Source organism: Colius striatus, chromosome 9 (assembly GCF_028858725.1).
Source record: "Colius striatus isolate bColStr4 chromosome 9, bColStr4.1.hap1, whole genome shotgun sequence".
In the NCBI taxonomy this organism is placed as follows: domain Eukaryota; kingdom Metazoa; phylum Chordata; class Aves; order Coliiformes; family Coliidae; genus Colius; species Colius striatus.
Window position 1 is genome coordinate 34,325,344 of NC_084767.1, and position 13,551 is coordinate 34,338,894.

The 13,551-nt window shown below is 44.9% G+C and overlaps 2 protein-coding genes across 6 annotated transcripts in view; one reads left to right on the forward strand and one right to left on the reverse strand.

The window, feature by feature from the left end:
• Nucleotides 1-1,603: 1,603 nt before the first annotated feature.
• Nucleotides 1,604-7,904, forward strand: LOC104549333 (caspase-8). 4 transcript variants are annotated; one of them, XM_010199458.2, is made up of 8 exons: nucleotides 1,604-2,588; nucleotides 3,239-3,344; nucleotides 4,361-4,499; nucleotides 4,590-4,646; nucleotides 4,979-5,046; nucleotides 5,524-5,659; nucleotides 6,619-7,120; nucleotides 7,396-7,904. In XM_010199458.2, exons 1-8 carry the CDS (start codon nucleotides 2,281-2,283, stop codon nucleotides 7,526-7,528), a joined length of 1,449 nt encoding a protein of 482 aa, XP_010197760.2. In that variant the 5' UTR covers nucleotides 1,604-2,280; the 3' UTR covers nucleotides 7,529-7,904. The 4 variants fall into 4 exon arrangements, with proteins under 4 accessions (XP_010197760.2, XP_061857976.1, XP_061857974.1 ...); XM_062001992.1 differs by lacking the exons at nucleotides 6,619-7,120; nucleotides 7,396-7,904 and adding an exon at nucleotides 6,117-6,215; XM_062001990.1 differs by lacking the exons at nucleotides 6,619-7,120; nucleotides 7,396-7,904 and adding an exon at nucleotides 6,082-6,155.
• A 1,427-nt stretch (nucleotides 7,905-9,331) lies between these two features.
• TRAK2 (trafficking kinesin protein 2) overlaps nucleotides 9,332-13,551 on the reverse strand; it is a 29,750-nt gene continuing 25,530 nt past the window's right edge. For both annotated transcript variants that reach the window (XM_062003147.1, XM_062003146.1), the window contains exon 17: nucleotides 9,332-13,428. In XM_062003147.1, coding sequence (XP_061859131.1) covers nucleotides 12,753-13,428 — 676 coding nt within the window. In that variant the 3' untranslated portion in view covers nucleotides 9,332-12,752. The remainder of the gene's footprint in view (nucleotides 13,429-13,551) is intronic.

Below are 13,551 nucleotides of genomic sequence, written 5' to 3' on the forward strand. Positions count from 1 at the left end.
CAGTTTTCTGACTCTTATTTCTCCTCTGTAGCAAAACTTGGAGAATGGCAGGGGGCAATCATCTTTCCTCTCTGAAAGCCCTCAGCCATAGTTACTTTGCCTGTCCTCCCTTGTTATCATCTCCTTACTGACAGACCAAATGCTATAGGAGAACAATCCTGGCACTCAGTTCTGTGAGATTTTTCAGCCAGCAGAAGCACCACTGCCAGACAGTGGAGTCAGAAGGTTGGTAGGAAAGCAAAGCTGCAGGTGTAAGCTGAAAGCAGGAAAGATGAGAGTGATTCTTCTTGAAAATAGAAATGCTTAGAAGAGTTGGGGAGAACTCTTAGCTGCAGAGGTGGAAACAATGTTACTGGGTAGCATGGATCCCTGCCTGGTTATTTGCATCTTCCTACCTATTAGTTCAGTTTAACATCAGCTTCCCAGAGAGCTGTTTGCACCCACCTTCCATGGGATGTTTGTCATTCTCTCAAATGTGCTGGTTCCAGGGCGGCTTTTAATGTGCTGCTCTTGAGATGGGTTAGCAGCACGTTTGAAGATCCTACCCATGTTCAGATTGCTGACAGCTTCTCCCACTGCACAGGCTGCTTCCAGTATGTGTTTTCCCACCACCTAGATAACAGTTTGCTCTTAGTTCCCAAAGTGGTGTGAAATTCAGGTACAGACGAAGTTTGAGTGGTTAAACTGTTGGCTACATCTGTTGTCTGTAACATCTCCTGCAGAAAATCTTGAGGACCAGTCAGAAGTGAAAACAAAATACACAGCATTTAGGAGATTAAGCTATGCAGCAGGGAGTTCAGAGATAGATTTTTCTCAGGAGATTTGGGTGTTCAGCCCTTGCTGCTTACTGTTTTTATTTTGACCCCTAACTAACATGGCCACATCCATTCTGACATTGCTCAGATCTGCCTCTTTACAACAGAGTTGTGTCAAACTATGAGTAGAGAATGGCACATTTATTCTGAAATGACTTCTGTGCAACACACTAAGAAATATGGTTGAGATGTTTGGGAATTCCCAGATACTCAGTTCGTCATGTCCCTTCTGTAATTGTGCCTTTGCTTGTCACTGTATCTGTTCTGTAATTGACAGCCACAGGAATTTCCCAGGCCTCAAACAGGGGTGGCTCTTGTGGGTATAACACATTTCTAGCTAAATGGAATGTTATTCTGGACACATTTTTGGAGCTCGGCCTATGTCTCTTGCACATTAGCTTTGTACTTGCATAGACACTTGGGGTTTAGGCCTGGTTTATCCAGGCATATCAGTGCAAAGAGAAGGATTCGTATCTTCTCCAGTCTGTTTACAGGGAAGAGCTTGTTCTAACATGACTTGAGGACGTTAGTGCAATGGCTGATAAAAAGTGTAGTCAAATTCAGGTTTCTTCCACCTTTGACCCAATTTGCCACCTCTGCAGTCATCCAGTATTTTGCATTGGGGTTTAGGCATTGATAAGCCACTTTATGGAAACAGTGTAATGAAGTCTGCTTAATATATTGTCAAATTGTTTTTTTACTGGGTTTGGTTTTGTGGGTTGTTTGTTTTTTTTTTTTTGTGGTGAAGGGACTCTTTTTAAATCAGTGCTTAGCAAGAACACTTTGAGACTATGGATGCTGGGAGGGTTGCTCTCCTGTTCAGAAGGACAAAATGCCAATCTCTTCCCTCCTGTTGTTGTTGAATACCATCTATGGAGAGTGCTGCATCAGAATGTGTCTCAGAGGGGCTGTGCCATGTCACAGTCTCCAGCCGCCGTGCAGAGCTCCTGCCAGCCTCCCCGTGTTGCTGGAAGGGCCTTCAAAGCCGAGTGGGGTGGGAAGGGAGCAGGGTCTGTGCGGGCCCGCAGGCTGCCCCTGAGGCAGCCGAGAATGCCGGGGCTACGGCGGCAGGAGCTGCTTCTGTGTGTATGACAACGGCACGGAACCGCCAGTGCCTTCCAACGGGAGAGGGGCGATTGCAGGAAAAGCCCGGGCAGCGGGACGCCCTTGGAGCCACACTACTCGGCTCAGTTTCCTCACGCCTGGTCTCAGGAGCAGCCCTAGCTCCACGGCTCCGAGAACAAGGCCTAAGCTGCGCCCGAGAGGAGGCCGCTCGGGCACGGGCGCGGCGCCGACGGGAAGCGACGGCAGTTCTGGGCTGGTTTGAGTCAGAAACGCGGAAGGAACTACCGCTCCCAGGGGCCTGGGCGCCGCCTCTCGCCCGGCCTGGCACTGCACTGCACGGCACAGCCCTGTGGTGGCAGCGGAAGCAGCTCCTCCGGCTGGCCCCGCGGCTGGCGCGGCCATGGCCATCCCCAGGCAGCAGTTGCTGGTGGTCAGCGAGGAGCTGGACGAGGCCGAGCTGGCGGCGCTGAAGTTCCTCAGCCTGGAGCACATCCCCATGAGGAAGCTGGAGACCGTGCGGGAGGCGGTGGACTTCTTCCATGTGCTGCAAGAGAAAGGGATGATCGAGGCGGAAAACCTGTCCTTCCTGAAGGAGCTGCTCTACCGCATCTGTCGGATCGACCTCCTGGAAGCCCAACTGGGCTCCAGCCGCGAGGAGATGGAGAGCGAGCTGCAGCTCCCGGGCAGAGCAAAAGTGTCGGCCTACAGGTGAGTGCCGCGGGGGCGAGGGCGGGAGCGGCCTGAGCCATTAACGGTGTTCAGAACGCCAGGCAGGGGCGTGGAAGCATACAAGCGCCTTCAGAAGGAGAGGAGGTGCAAGCCATACAGGGAGTTGAAATTACCGTCCGGCAAAAGGCAGAAAACAAGCCGTATTTTTCAGACACTGCTCAGGGCCCTTCGAGCTGCATAGGGCCGAAAGGGACTGGCTAGGAGCCTTTGCTGTCAATCCTAGAAAGTTTTAGTCTTGTTTTGATTTTAGGAAAGCTGAGATCTTTGTGATTACATCTGAAAATGGTTTTAGTTCAAGCTGTCCTGGGACTGACGCTTCTCCATTTACAAAGAAAAAAAGGGAGGGATATAGAATCATAGAATGTAGGGGTTGGAAGGGACCTTTAGAGATCATCTAGTCCAACCCCCCTGCAGAAGCAGGTTCACCTAGATCAGGTCGCATAGGAACATGCCCAGGCGGGTCTTGAAGACCTCCAAGGAAGGAGCCTCCATTTATGCTTGGGTGGTGCAAAGGGAGCAGTTCAACAGCACATTAAATTGTTAATTGTGTAAAATTTAATTATCTTAAATTGTGTCAAAGGAGATGCTTGGGAACAAGATGAAGCAGTGTCTTTCATTTCTCTTTCTAGATACTTGCTCTTTCAGCTGTCAGAAGACATCACTGAAGATAAACTGAAATCTTTCAAGGTTTTTTTGGGGAAAGAATTACCAAAATGCAAGCTAAACTCTAAGACTGTAAGAATTTATTTCTTTTTCTAATGATTGTAATGATCCATAGAGGTATTTGAGGGGCTATGAGGGGAAACACCATAAGAAAGAGTGTATTTGCCAAGAGATTATAGTCTCTTCAGTGCATGTGAGATTCATCTGTGCTAGTGTTGTATGTAACTTGCAGCCCAGGGAGCACAGACTGTCCCTGCATCAGGCATAGAGGCCTTCATGTCCAAGTGCCATAGGAGACTTAGGGGACACAGTGGCTTTGATCAGTGGGAGACTGATGAGCACATTCACTCATCTTGCCCAACAAATTTTCTTTTGTCTGCTTTCTAAGGCATAATCAAACAGGAGATCATCCACTGAGGCTATTGCTTTATGCTTTTGTTCTTGTTATTTCCAGACTGAGAAAGTGGAACTCTTAAGCAGCAGATCCTGTCTAATGAAAAGTCTTGTAGCATTTTCTGTCATTTAGGAGAGACTGATCATCTAGTAATGGCTGGTTTAGTAAGTCCTGGGGGTGACCACTGTGCTCTGCCACATGCTGTTTGGCAAGAGCTCGTGTCTCTTGGATTCCTTTTTGCTTCAGAGCAATCTCTACACCAATCTTGTGTGGTTAAACCGCTTTTTGTCATTGCTCAAGGTGGTAACCATGGTGGTCCTTGTGTTTCAGTTAAGTCAGAAGGTAGCCACTGAAAGGCAAATGAATGAAAGCAGTCATTAAAAACATTATTATATATTCCTATGTGATCACCGTTCGATCTTCTGGATTAGATTTTCCTTGAACTCAGCCTCTTTGTGCTGCGGAAGGGAGATGAATATACTTTGAGAAGATGTTTGTACTTGCAGTACCTGTAGGTTTGGTGAACAAGTTTTAATTGTCTCAGCTGAGGTCTCAACTGAGCTACCAGTAGAGCTGGACTGACTCTGGGTTGCATGTGCTGCCCATGCCTTGGAGCACATACACATGCTGCATCTTTCCTCCCAGGGGCAGCATGAATGTGCCCTAAGAGCGAACTACCTTTCTGATTACCCAGACAATGCTCGACGTTTTCATTGAGATGGAGAAGAAGGGGATCTTGGGAGAAGACAACCTAAGTGTCCTGAAGAATCTCTGTAGAGAAATTAACGTCAGCCTGTTGAGGAGAATTGAAGAGTATGAATTAAATCTGTCTGGTAAAGCAAAACAAACCAGAAAGGCCTCTTTCCCACAATTAGTCTTGAAGTGACAAATATTGTACAGGACTAATAATTAATGCTTTTCAGGAAGAGAAGAGGTGCTCATCCCAGAGGAACAGAAAGGCAGCACAGGAGGCCCAAAAGGTAATTAAAAATCTATAAAATTCCATGTTTATACTCTTCTTCAGCTTTTGGACTCTACACATCACTTGCCTCTCACTTCTCTACACAGGTGCCTCTCTAAAAAGTGATTAGGTATCCAGTTACTTCCTAACTGATCATAATACATATTACTCCCTTTTAATTGATTACTTAGTGGTTTATAGCTAACAGGAGCAGCCATTCAACCACAGCTCAGTGTTTTCAGAGAACAGTTTTGCCCTGGGAGGTATTTGTGGAGATGGAAAATAGGAACAGAGCTTCTTTCCTTTCTTCAGTGCTGCATTCTGTAATTAAACTTTTTTGTCTGTATTCAGCTCAGGCCAGAGGGCAGGCATTATCTGTGGCATCTGATTCTCCTGGCCATTGGGATGAGTCTTCCTGGGTAAGTCACAATGGTTTCTTAGAAACACCATGTAGTCTTAGAAGAGATCATCCTTCCATGAGGTGAACAGTTACTGTATGCCCAACTGTTACAATCACTGTGTAGAAAAGGAAAATGTACCACTCAGTAACGTCCTTTGTGTCCTTTGTTGTGATGCAGCGTTAAAACTTTGGAAACATTTGCAAGGGTAGTGGCATGGCCAGAGTTCCTTACAGTGGGACACGTGGTGGCTGGCAGGGCTGGGGGCAGGGTTGGCTGGCAGGGGCATGGGCAGGGGTGGCTGGGCACCGCACGGAGGGGCTGCCCAGGGTGGCGACAGTGCAGCACTGGTCTGGCGAGCAAAGCTGCACAGGGAGAGCTTGTCAGGAGAGAGAGGCAGCTGGCTCCTCACCCCACTGGGCCACAAGTAAGGACTGAGAAGCACCTGCACCTGGAGGGGAGGGCAGTAGTTTCACCAACAGCTTTGCTTTCTGGCAGCTTGAAGTTTACAAAATGACCAGCCAACCACGTGGAGTGTGCGTGATCCTGAACAATCACAGTTTTGCAAAAGCCAGGGCAGCAGTGCCAAAACCAAAAGACTTGAAGGATCGGCCTGGGACACACGTGGATGCAGGTACCCTGAACATTAAACATAAGTTTCAAAAACAGAAGCATATTTTTTTTTTTTTATACCAGAGGTAGGAATCTCAGTCTTCCCTTTCTGGGATACTTTTGTTGTAGTGGCTGAGTCACCTCTGTTTCCTGAGCTGACAAACCCTTATCAACCCGTTAAGCTTTTACTGTCTGACTCAAAACAACTCATTAGCATTTTGCTATTTACTGAGTTTACTGGAAGTGAAGCAACAGCCTCACCCAGGACTTTACAAGCCAGGCTAGCTATGCGTCAGCCATATACACATTACTCCTAAATTAGGCAGAGACAGACTTGCTGCTGAGCCGGAAGTGGGCATTAGTTGCTTAACATCCAACTTGAAAAGAAAAGGGAGGGAAAGGGAAGATGTTGGAATTGAGAGGCTTGATCACCTTGCTTTTCAGGGGCCCTGGTTTTAGTGGGCTGTGGCTGATTGCAGGTCATCTGTGAGATGTGTGTGTTGGCGCTATCTGTGCCAGGAGATGAAACCTGTCAGTGAGCCTTCCTTCTCTGTCAGTGAGAACTCTCAAGTACCTTCAGGAGTCAAGGGTTCCCTTCCTGTGACACAGGTACTACCCAAAGGGGCAGCGCCCTCTCCTCTTGTGTAAAGCAGCTGTGCTGTTTAGCAGCTTTTGAGACATGACCTGAGGAGATGTAAACTGGGTGGGGAAAGAGATAGAGCTTGCTTAATAGTTCTGCCTGCTTTCCAGACAGAGGAATGCTGAACAGCAAGATTGCTAGGAAGCCTTTTAATGAGCATTAAGGGAGCTTAAGAGAGATAATGCTGGGTTATTTTCAGAGCAGGAGTGTAACTGCCTGGACAGTAGAGTACCAGGATTTAAAATAACCTGTTGTCACTCTCTACAAATTGAATTTGCGATTGCAGAGTCCAGTTTCCACATGATGAAAGGGCTCCAATTCCCCTTCTGTTTACTTTCCAGTGGCTCTGCGCAGAGTGTTTCAAAAGCTTCATTTTACAGTAGCAGAACACAGAGACCTCATGGCAGATGAAATCCGTAAGATTGTGGACATCTACCGCTGCAAAGACCACAAAGCCAGAGACTGTTTTGTTTGCTGTATCCTGTCTCATGGGAAAAAAGGCATTGTTTATGGTGTGGATGGGGAGGAAGTACCTATCCAGGAACTGACCACTGCTTTCACTGAACAGAATTGCCCCTCACTTGCTGGAAAACCCAAAGTCTTTTTTGTTCAGGCCTGCCAAGGCAATGCTTGCCATAAAGGTGTGACTGTCGAAACAGATTCTGGACAGCAAGATTCTTCCATAGAAACAGACACCAGACTTCAGCTGGACTACATCCCTGCAGAGGCAGACTTCCTCCTGGGCATGGCTACCCTGCAAGATTTCATTTCCTACAGAAGCCCAAGGCGGGGGACCTGGTACATACAGGCGTTGTGCCAGCACTTGGAGTACAGCTGTCCTCGGTAACTATGTTTTCATAAGCTTCTTTTTGGCAACACTTGTATTTTCTTTCTGAATGCCAGGAGTTTGATCTGGATGCAGAGGTAGGCGATAGGCTGTGGAAGCACTTGCTCAGAGTGAAAACAGTAATGTAGGACAGAGGTCACAGCAGCTCAGCTAACTGCTTTGAAGTCTGTTTGAAACAGCAGCCCTGATATAGATGAAGATGTATGAGAATGTGGGAATTTGTCTGATTTTCGCTGCCTCCCTAATACAAAAGGAACATGTGTTTTTGCAGAGGAGAAGATATTCTCACCATCCTGACAGCAGTGAATCAAGAGGTGAGCAGGAAGAGTTGCAATAAGGTAGAGAAGCAGATGCCAGAGCCTGGTTTCACACTGACGAAAAAGCTCATCTTTCCTGTCAGCTGAATGGGAGGGAACTGCGTGGCAGAGGGAGCTGCAGCAGCCTGTAAGCGGCCGATATCAGCTAATGATTTGGAAGAACACCACAGATTTTCAGTGTCTGCTCTTACCACAAGAGTGACATTTTTTATTGGGGAGCCTTAAGAAATTTGTGTTAATAAATACATATGACACTTTACACTGGAAAGCATCTCGGAGCTAGTCTCTGATCTGTGGTTTACTAGTTAAAATATGCTCAGCCTTGTCTAGCAGCTCTACCACAGTACCTTTAGTAAGGTATCTCCAATCCCAGTTTAAAATGCAAATTGCTATGAAGCTTTGTGTATTTTATACCTAACTTTTGCAAAATAAAAGGGAGGGGCACTGCAAATTTTACAGCGTACCTTCAACTTGCATCGGTGTGTTTTGTTACTTCTCCCTACCCCTTAAAATTTTTCATCTTTAGTGTCTTGGAATGCCTAAAGAAAAGCCAATCACTTGTCCTCCAGCATCCTCAGCAGGATGTGGCTGTGACTGGTGTTTTAGGCTACCCTCTGCATAGTCTTAGCAGTGAAAATCAGTTGCTCGGGTCCAGCAACTGGTTATCCTGTGTCCACTGACCTTGCTGACCTCTCAGTTCTAAGCACAGCAAAAGAAATCATTGTTATGTAAGTACTCAGCTCCTTAAAAACGTTTTTATATTGCCTCCTCTGATGAGGATGCACACTGTACAGGGAGTTCTACAAGCTCTGAGTAGAAGCTAAAGCTTTGTTGGTGTCTGTTTTGTTTTGAATTAGCTGTTTATTCTGTTCTACCCTTGTTAATGCTGAAAGCTGTAATAACAGTAGCAAGGTAGTTGATTATTTAACTAAAGAGGCAGATCTTCACTGGAATTACGTTAAGAGCTCAACTCCTCCCCTGGACTCCTGTGGTGAATACTTCTAGTTTTGGTACCAGTTGGTGTCTGTGAATATAAGGGCAGAGGGATTATAAACTCTCAGAATGATGAGAACTTCAACAGGTGCCAGGTGCAGCACGTGGTTACAGCAACGGCCAAATCTGTGCTTCCGCTTCCATCTTCTGGGAGTAATTTTCCAAGGTAGTTGCTGATGTTTGTTTAGGGATTCAGCATGAAATGATGAAGAGTTGTGCTGAAGTAAGGACAGCTCATTTACAGAAGTTTGTCTACTAGTTAGACAATCCAAGTGAAAGAAAACCATTTTAATTTTTACTGAATATGGAATAGAAAGTGTAAGCAAACAAGCCTACTGTGCCATGGGCAAAATCATTAATGGAACCTGTTCTTCAGTTTCATGAAAGCAACCCTCTTTGAGGGTCAGTAGCTTAGTTTCAGTCTCTCTCCCCCCCAATTTATCACAAATTTAGAGGGCTGACATCAGCTACTGAGATGGAAAACCAGCAGTGGTGGTGTTAGACAGCAGTGTTGTCCGATGCTGTAATGCCAGAGGAATGCATTAGCTCATGGAAAACAACAGGAGGCAAAAACCCAGCATGCACAAAAACTCCCAAGGTACCAGAAAACAAAACCTTCATTTAGAGTGAGGTTTGCATTCAAATATTCTGTCTAAAGGTTGCTGACCTATTCTGCATGTGTGAAATGTTCTCAAGTAAAGGGCTTGTGAAGCTGCAGGAGGAGGTACTCTTGAGTGTTGTAGATGTATGTATGCAGCTCATACTGCACATCTGCCCCCTGGAGCTGCCTAGGTACAAACACAGCACCAGCAGCCCAGCATGGCCTCATCAAGTTTTTTACAGCCACCCCTTGTGCAGATACCAACTTGGTAAACTCAGGTACAGTACAACAATCACTAAATTTTAGCCCAAAGAGGCCTAATTCTAAGGTTTATTGTAGAACACTGTAGTACAGAAGATTACACTTAGAACAAACCACACAAGATCACCAATATACTGAAAAAGGGCATGTTATACATGTTTATTATCAAATTTACATCCCACTATGAAACAACAGTAAGTGCAAAAAGCAGATGAAAAAAAAAAGATGGTGTTCCCAAACCCTTCAAACATTGTGTGTGATCCCTTCATGTAACAGCCAAAGGAGGCCTAAACCTTGTATTCTCTGCTGCTGCTGGACTGCAGTAGCCCTTTACCTTTGACCACACGTAGTTTGAGTATGCAGACATTATTTGTGTTTATCAAAAACAGTGAAACTGGAAAGCTTTCAGTTTGTGCTTGGTTTAAGCCAACCCAAGTAAAGATAAATACTACAAGAATTCCCTCCTGTCCCTTGAAACTTTCACAAGCAGGACTAAGTCCGTCCTTTCTAGCATCTGTTTTTGTCTCAAACCTGCAAGATGACCCTTCTGAAATACAATTCTCTGTTCCTTCTAGTTCTACCTTCCTCTCAACTATATCACACTTGTGGAGGATCAAAAGATCTTATGTGGGATCTCAGCTACCTCAGTCATGCAAGTTTGTTTCCTCTTACAGGGGGCAGCAGAAGCCAAATCAGTACCTGGAATGATGGCAACTTTTAATATGTTCTCAGAACCATGCCTGTTATTACAAAAAAGCTTATCTTCTAGGTTTTGGCACAAAACAGTAAACTTGGAAGAAATAGCAGTTTTCCCCGTGGCTGTGTGCTGGGTACATCTGTGCAAAGGGCACAGGGCCCTCCCCAGGGCCAGCACCGCCCCACAGCACCAGCCACAAGGCCACACACACCCCCTCAGGGCACAGGGTCCTCCCTCCCCTTCTTGCCTTGTTAACAGAGCAGAGGAAACCCCATCTGACAGCGGAACACAACCCAGCATCAAAACGTCTCCACAGGACTGTTTGAACTGAACCAGTTGGTATTGTTAGGTTATAGACATGAAAGCATCCCAAAGAGAAACATGCATTTAATTAATGTGCTTTTAGATTAATTTTAACTGAAATCTGCTCTGCCAAAGGAATTCTGGGTTTGCTGGTTCAGTACTTGTGCTGCTAACACACAGAATGCTCCAATGGCAGTAGTTAGCTAATGAAGCTACTTAGAAAGTGTCACACCTGTAAAAGTTTAGATGTAAACACACAACAAATGGACATACTTTTGACACACCACACGCTTCTCAGTTGACACCAAACTTTTGTTAACTCATTCCTGTTGTTTCCCTAGAAGTTACAAAGACAGAGCAGACATACCTGTCTCGGTTCACTGGACGGCAGAAATGTCTCCTTCCCTTCACTCTTACCTCAGCTAGGTGAGGCTCCACGCACAGCTCAGTACATACAAACAGAAATACTTACAAAAAGAAATCAAATATTTTGTGTTTAAAAACCAAAATTAACCCGTACATAGTATTTTAAATAAAATCCACCTTTAATATGTATAAGGTTTTGCTTAGAGAGCAAAAGGCAACTCCAGGAGTTCCTGAATTTTCTGTGCGCTGCTGACAGACAAGTTTCTGCTAAGAATCCCTGTGCAAGTTCGAAGTGGTTACTCCTCCCTTTTACCAAAGAAGACTGTTATAGCAAAGAGTCATCACCAGAGCTCTAGCACTGTAAAAGCAGAAAGGCCACGTGACCCATTTCCTATAAACCAGGGTAAGAAACTTTCTCTTCCTGCCCTACTCCACTCAGTCCTGCAGCAACCAGGGTGCTGGTTACCATGTGCCTAAGGGCAAATGCAAATCAGCACCTGCTTCACACCTGGCACCAACTAGCACACACACACTGTAAAACCAACCCAAGTTTACTTTGGGGGTATCTAATTGCATGGAAACTAGACTTGAATTTTAAACTGTTGACAGGTACAGTGAAAAATTACGTAAAGGTTAAGAACCTGTTTCCCTTCAGGTCGCCAGCAAAGATTCATTCGCCTGAGGAATTTTAGGCAAACTTTTTCTTCTAAGTTACACTATAAACTTATAGTTGATCATTCCTTGGACAAGAAAGACTCAAAAAAGCAGCACAGGCAGTAATACTTTGATGATTACCATTCAGAAATCAGATTTCTAAAATGGACTTCTCTTTTGAGACAGAAAGCCTGCTTCAGCTTTGTTTAGAATCAGGTTTAGAATCAGATTCAGAACCACTCTCATCACCAAACACAGGATTTCAACATAGACAAGACTGATTTATGTTCATTAAAATGCTACTATGAACATTATATTTAGAACTGGAAGATGAAAGCTAGAGGGTAAATTTTGGTCTTAATGAAATCTGTTAAACAAAATCCTGCCTAAAATCAGAAATACATGAATGAAGGGCATGATGTTTTCTGCAGGGCTCTCAAACATGCATGGCCACATGTCAAGAAAAGTCATGTCATTGGACTTCCAACACTTGTTTTGAAGTAAATGCTCTCTGCTATGCCTAATGAAAACGAAGCCCAAATCAAACACCTGGGTTTCACTACCTTTTGCAACACTGAAACATGCCTGAGACTTTTGTCTGTGTGTGTGCAAAAATACCCTCATTTAAAGAGATGCACAACACAAGAGAGATTTCTTAATTTCAAATTTTCACTCTAATACCTAATTTCCTGCTCTCTAAATCTTCATTGCACCTTCCTCTGTGTGCTTCAGAAGCATTGGAAATAATTTAACCTTCTGTTAATACCTCACTAATACAATTGCACTCTTCCAAAATATAAATCCCGACCACCAGTTTCTGTGCTTGTAAACAGAAGTATTGCCTTCTTACACAGAGCTATAGGTTCTCTCCCCTGCTTCTCAAAGTGGTGAGGAGTTCAAAAGAGTACAGTTTCTGAAATGTAAAATACAAGAATAATAAAAAAAAATAATCCAAGTTTTCATATTTGTTTGCTACAGGGAGGAACTTGGAACTTGGTGTGCTGGTCAGACTTATTTTACTACTATATTTAAATGACTTGGCCTGTCTGCTAACAACTAGTAAATACTATGGTCACACAGTGGGAAATCAAGGAGAAATGAAATCTCAAACAGCACCTGCAAGACCATTCTATGCATACAGTTTAAAAGGTTAAAATACTGACAATGTTTACAATGGCCTTTTAGTGTTGCTTAAGACAGATGCTGAAGGGGATCTCTAAACTAAACTTTGGTTTTGGTTTTCTTGTCATTCATAAAAGCCTTCCTCTTCAAGCCCAAGCAACATTCTGCTTGATCCCAACACTTCTCTCTCCCACACCTCTAACATGCACATGCCTTCTTCAACTCTTCTGTAACACATCTAACAATGCCCCTACTGGATGCTTATCCTTCATGTATTATTTACCATGCTAGAAGTCTATAATTTCTCAGACCAGTCAGTTCTCCTTTAGGACATCCATTTTTGATGACTGTGTGCAAACTGGAGCTCCCAAAGCTCCAATCATGGCTGGAAGACTCTGGTTTCTTCTCAGTCCTGCCATTAAGTTGCTACCTGCATTTAAGAACACGGTCGAGTCCTGCCTCCGCAAGCCAAGCTCTGGCCCTCGATTCTTCCCAGGGTCCTGTGTCTCTGGGGCCTTGATCACCCTGGCAATGCCCAGCCTTTTCAGCCTGTCCACCAGGTTCACCTTCAGCTGCCCAATGTCTGGAGGGTTACGGGAGGGCTTCAGCCCATACATTTCTTGCAAGAATGTTTCTGTTGGTCGAGAAGCCAGAAAATTTTCTGAGTAATGCACTCGAGGCTCAAAGAGTGGAGGGGAGGGACAAGGTGAATGTGAGGGAGAGTTGGGTGGAGTGGAAGGAATGGAGAGAGTCTGAGGGGGCTGTAGCAAAGGCAGTTTTTCTAATACAGGGCTATCATAAACCTTGGCAGAGATGCCTCGCTCTTGCAGAAGTTTAGCCAGGCTGCTTGTGCTGCTGAAAGTAGTAGTTGAATCTCTTCTGTTGGTAAGAAATTCTCCAATACTAAGCCTGTAAGAAATGGCTGGAGTGCTTGCTGAGTTCCCAATACTGCTGCCAGTATTTCCAAGTGAAAGTGGGGCATCCATGGAGCTGAAATAAAATGAAAAAGAAGCATGGAAGATGCACACTTCAGACATCTTAATACCCATTCTGCATTTACCTTTTAGCAAATAGAAGGCTCAAGAAGCAGCAAGCCATTGCTATAAGCTGTGA

What these genes read in the sequence shown, in the direction of transcription:
- LOC104549333 (XM_010199458.2), top strand. Translation starts at nt 2,281, where the DNA reads ATGGCCATCCCCAGGCAGCAGTTGCTGGTGGTCAGCGAGGAGCTGGAC. An exon ending in GTATGAATTAAATCTGTCTG is followed by an intron (nt 4,500 to 4,589) that starts GTAAAGCAAAAC and finishes AATGCTTTTCAG; the next exon opens with GAAGAGAAGAGGTGCTCATC. An exon ending in CAGCACAGGAGGCCCAAAAG is followed by an intron (nt 4,647 to 4,978) that starts GTAATTAAAAAT and finishes GTCTGTATTCAG; the next exon opens with CTCAGGCCAGAGGGCAGGCA.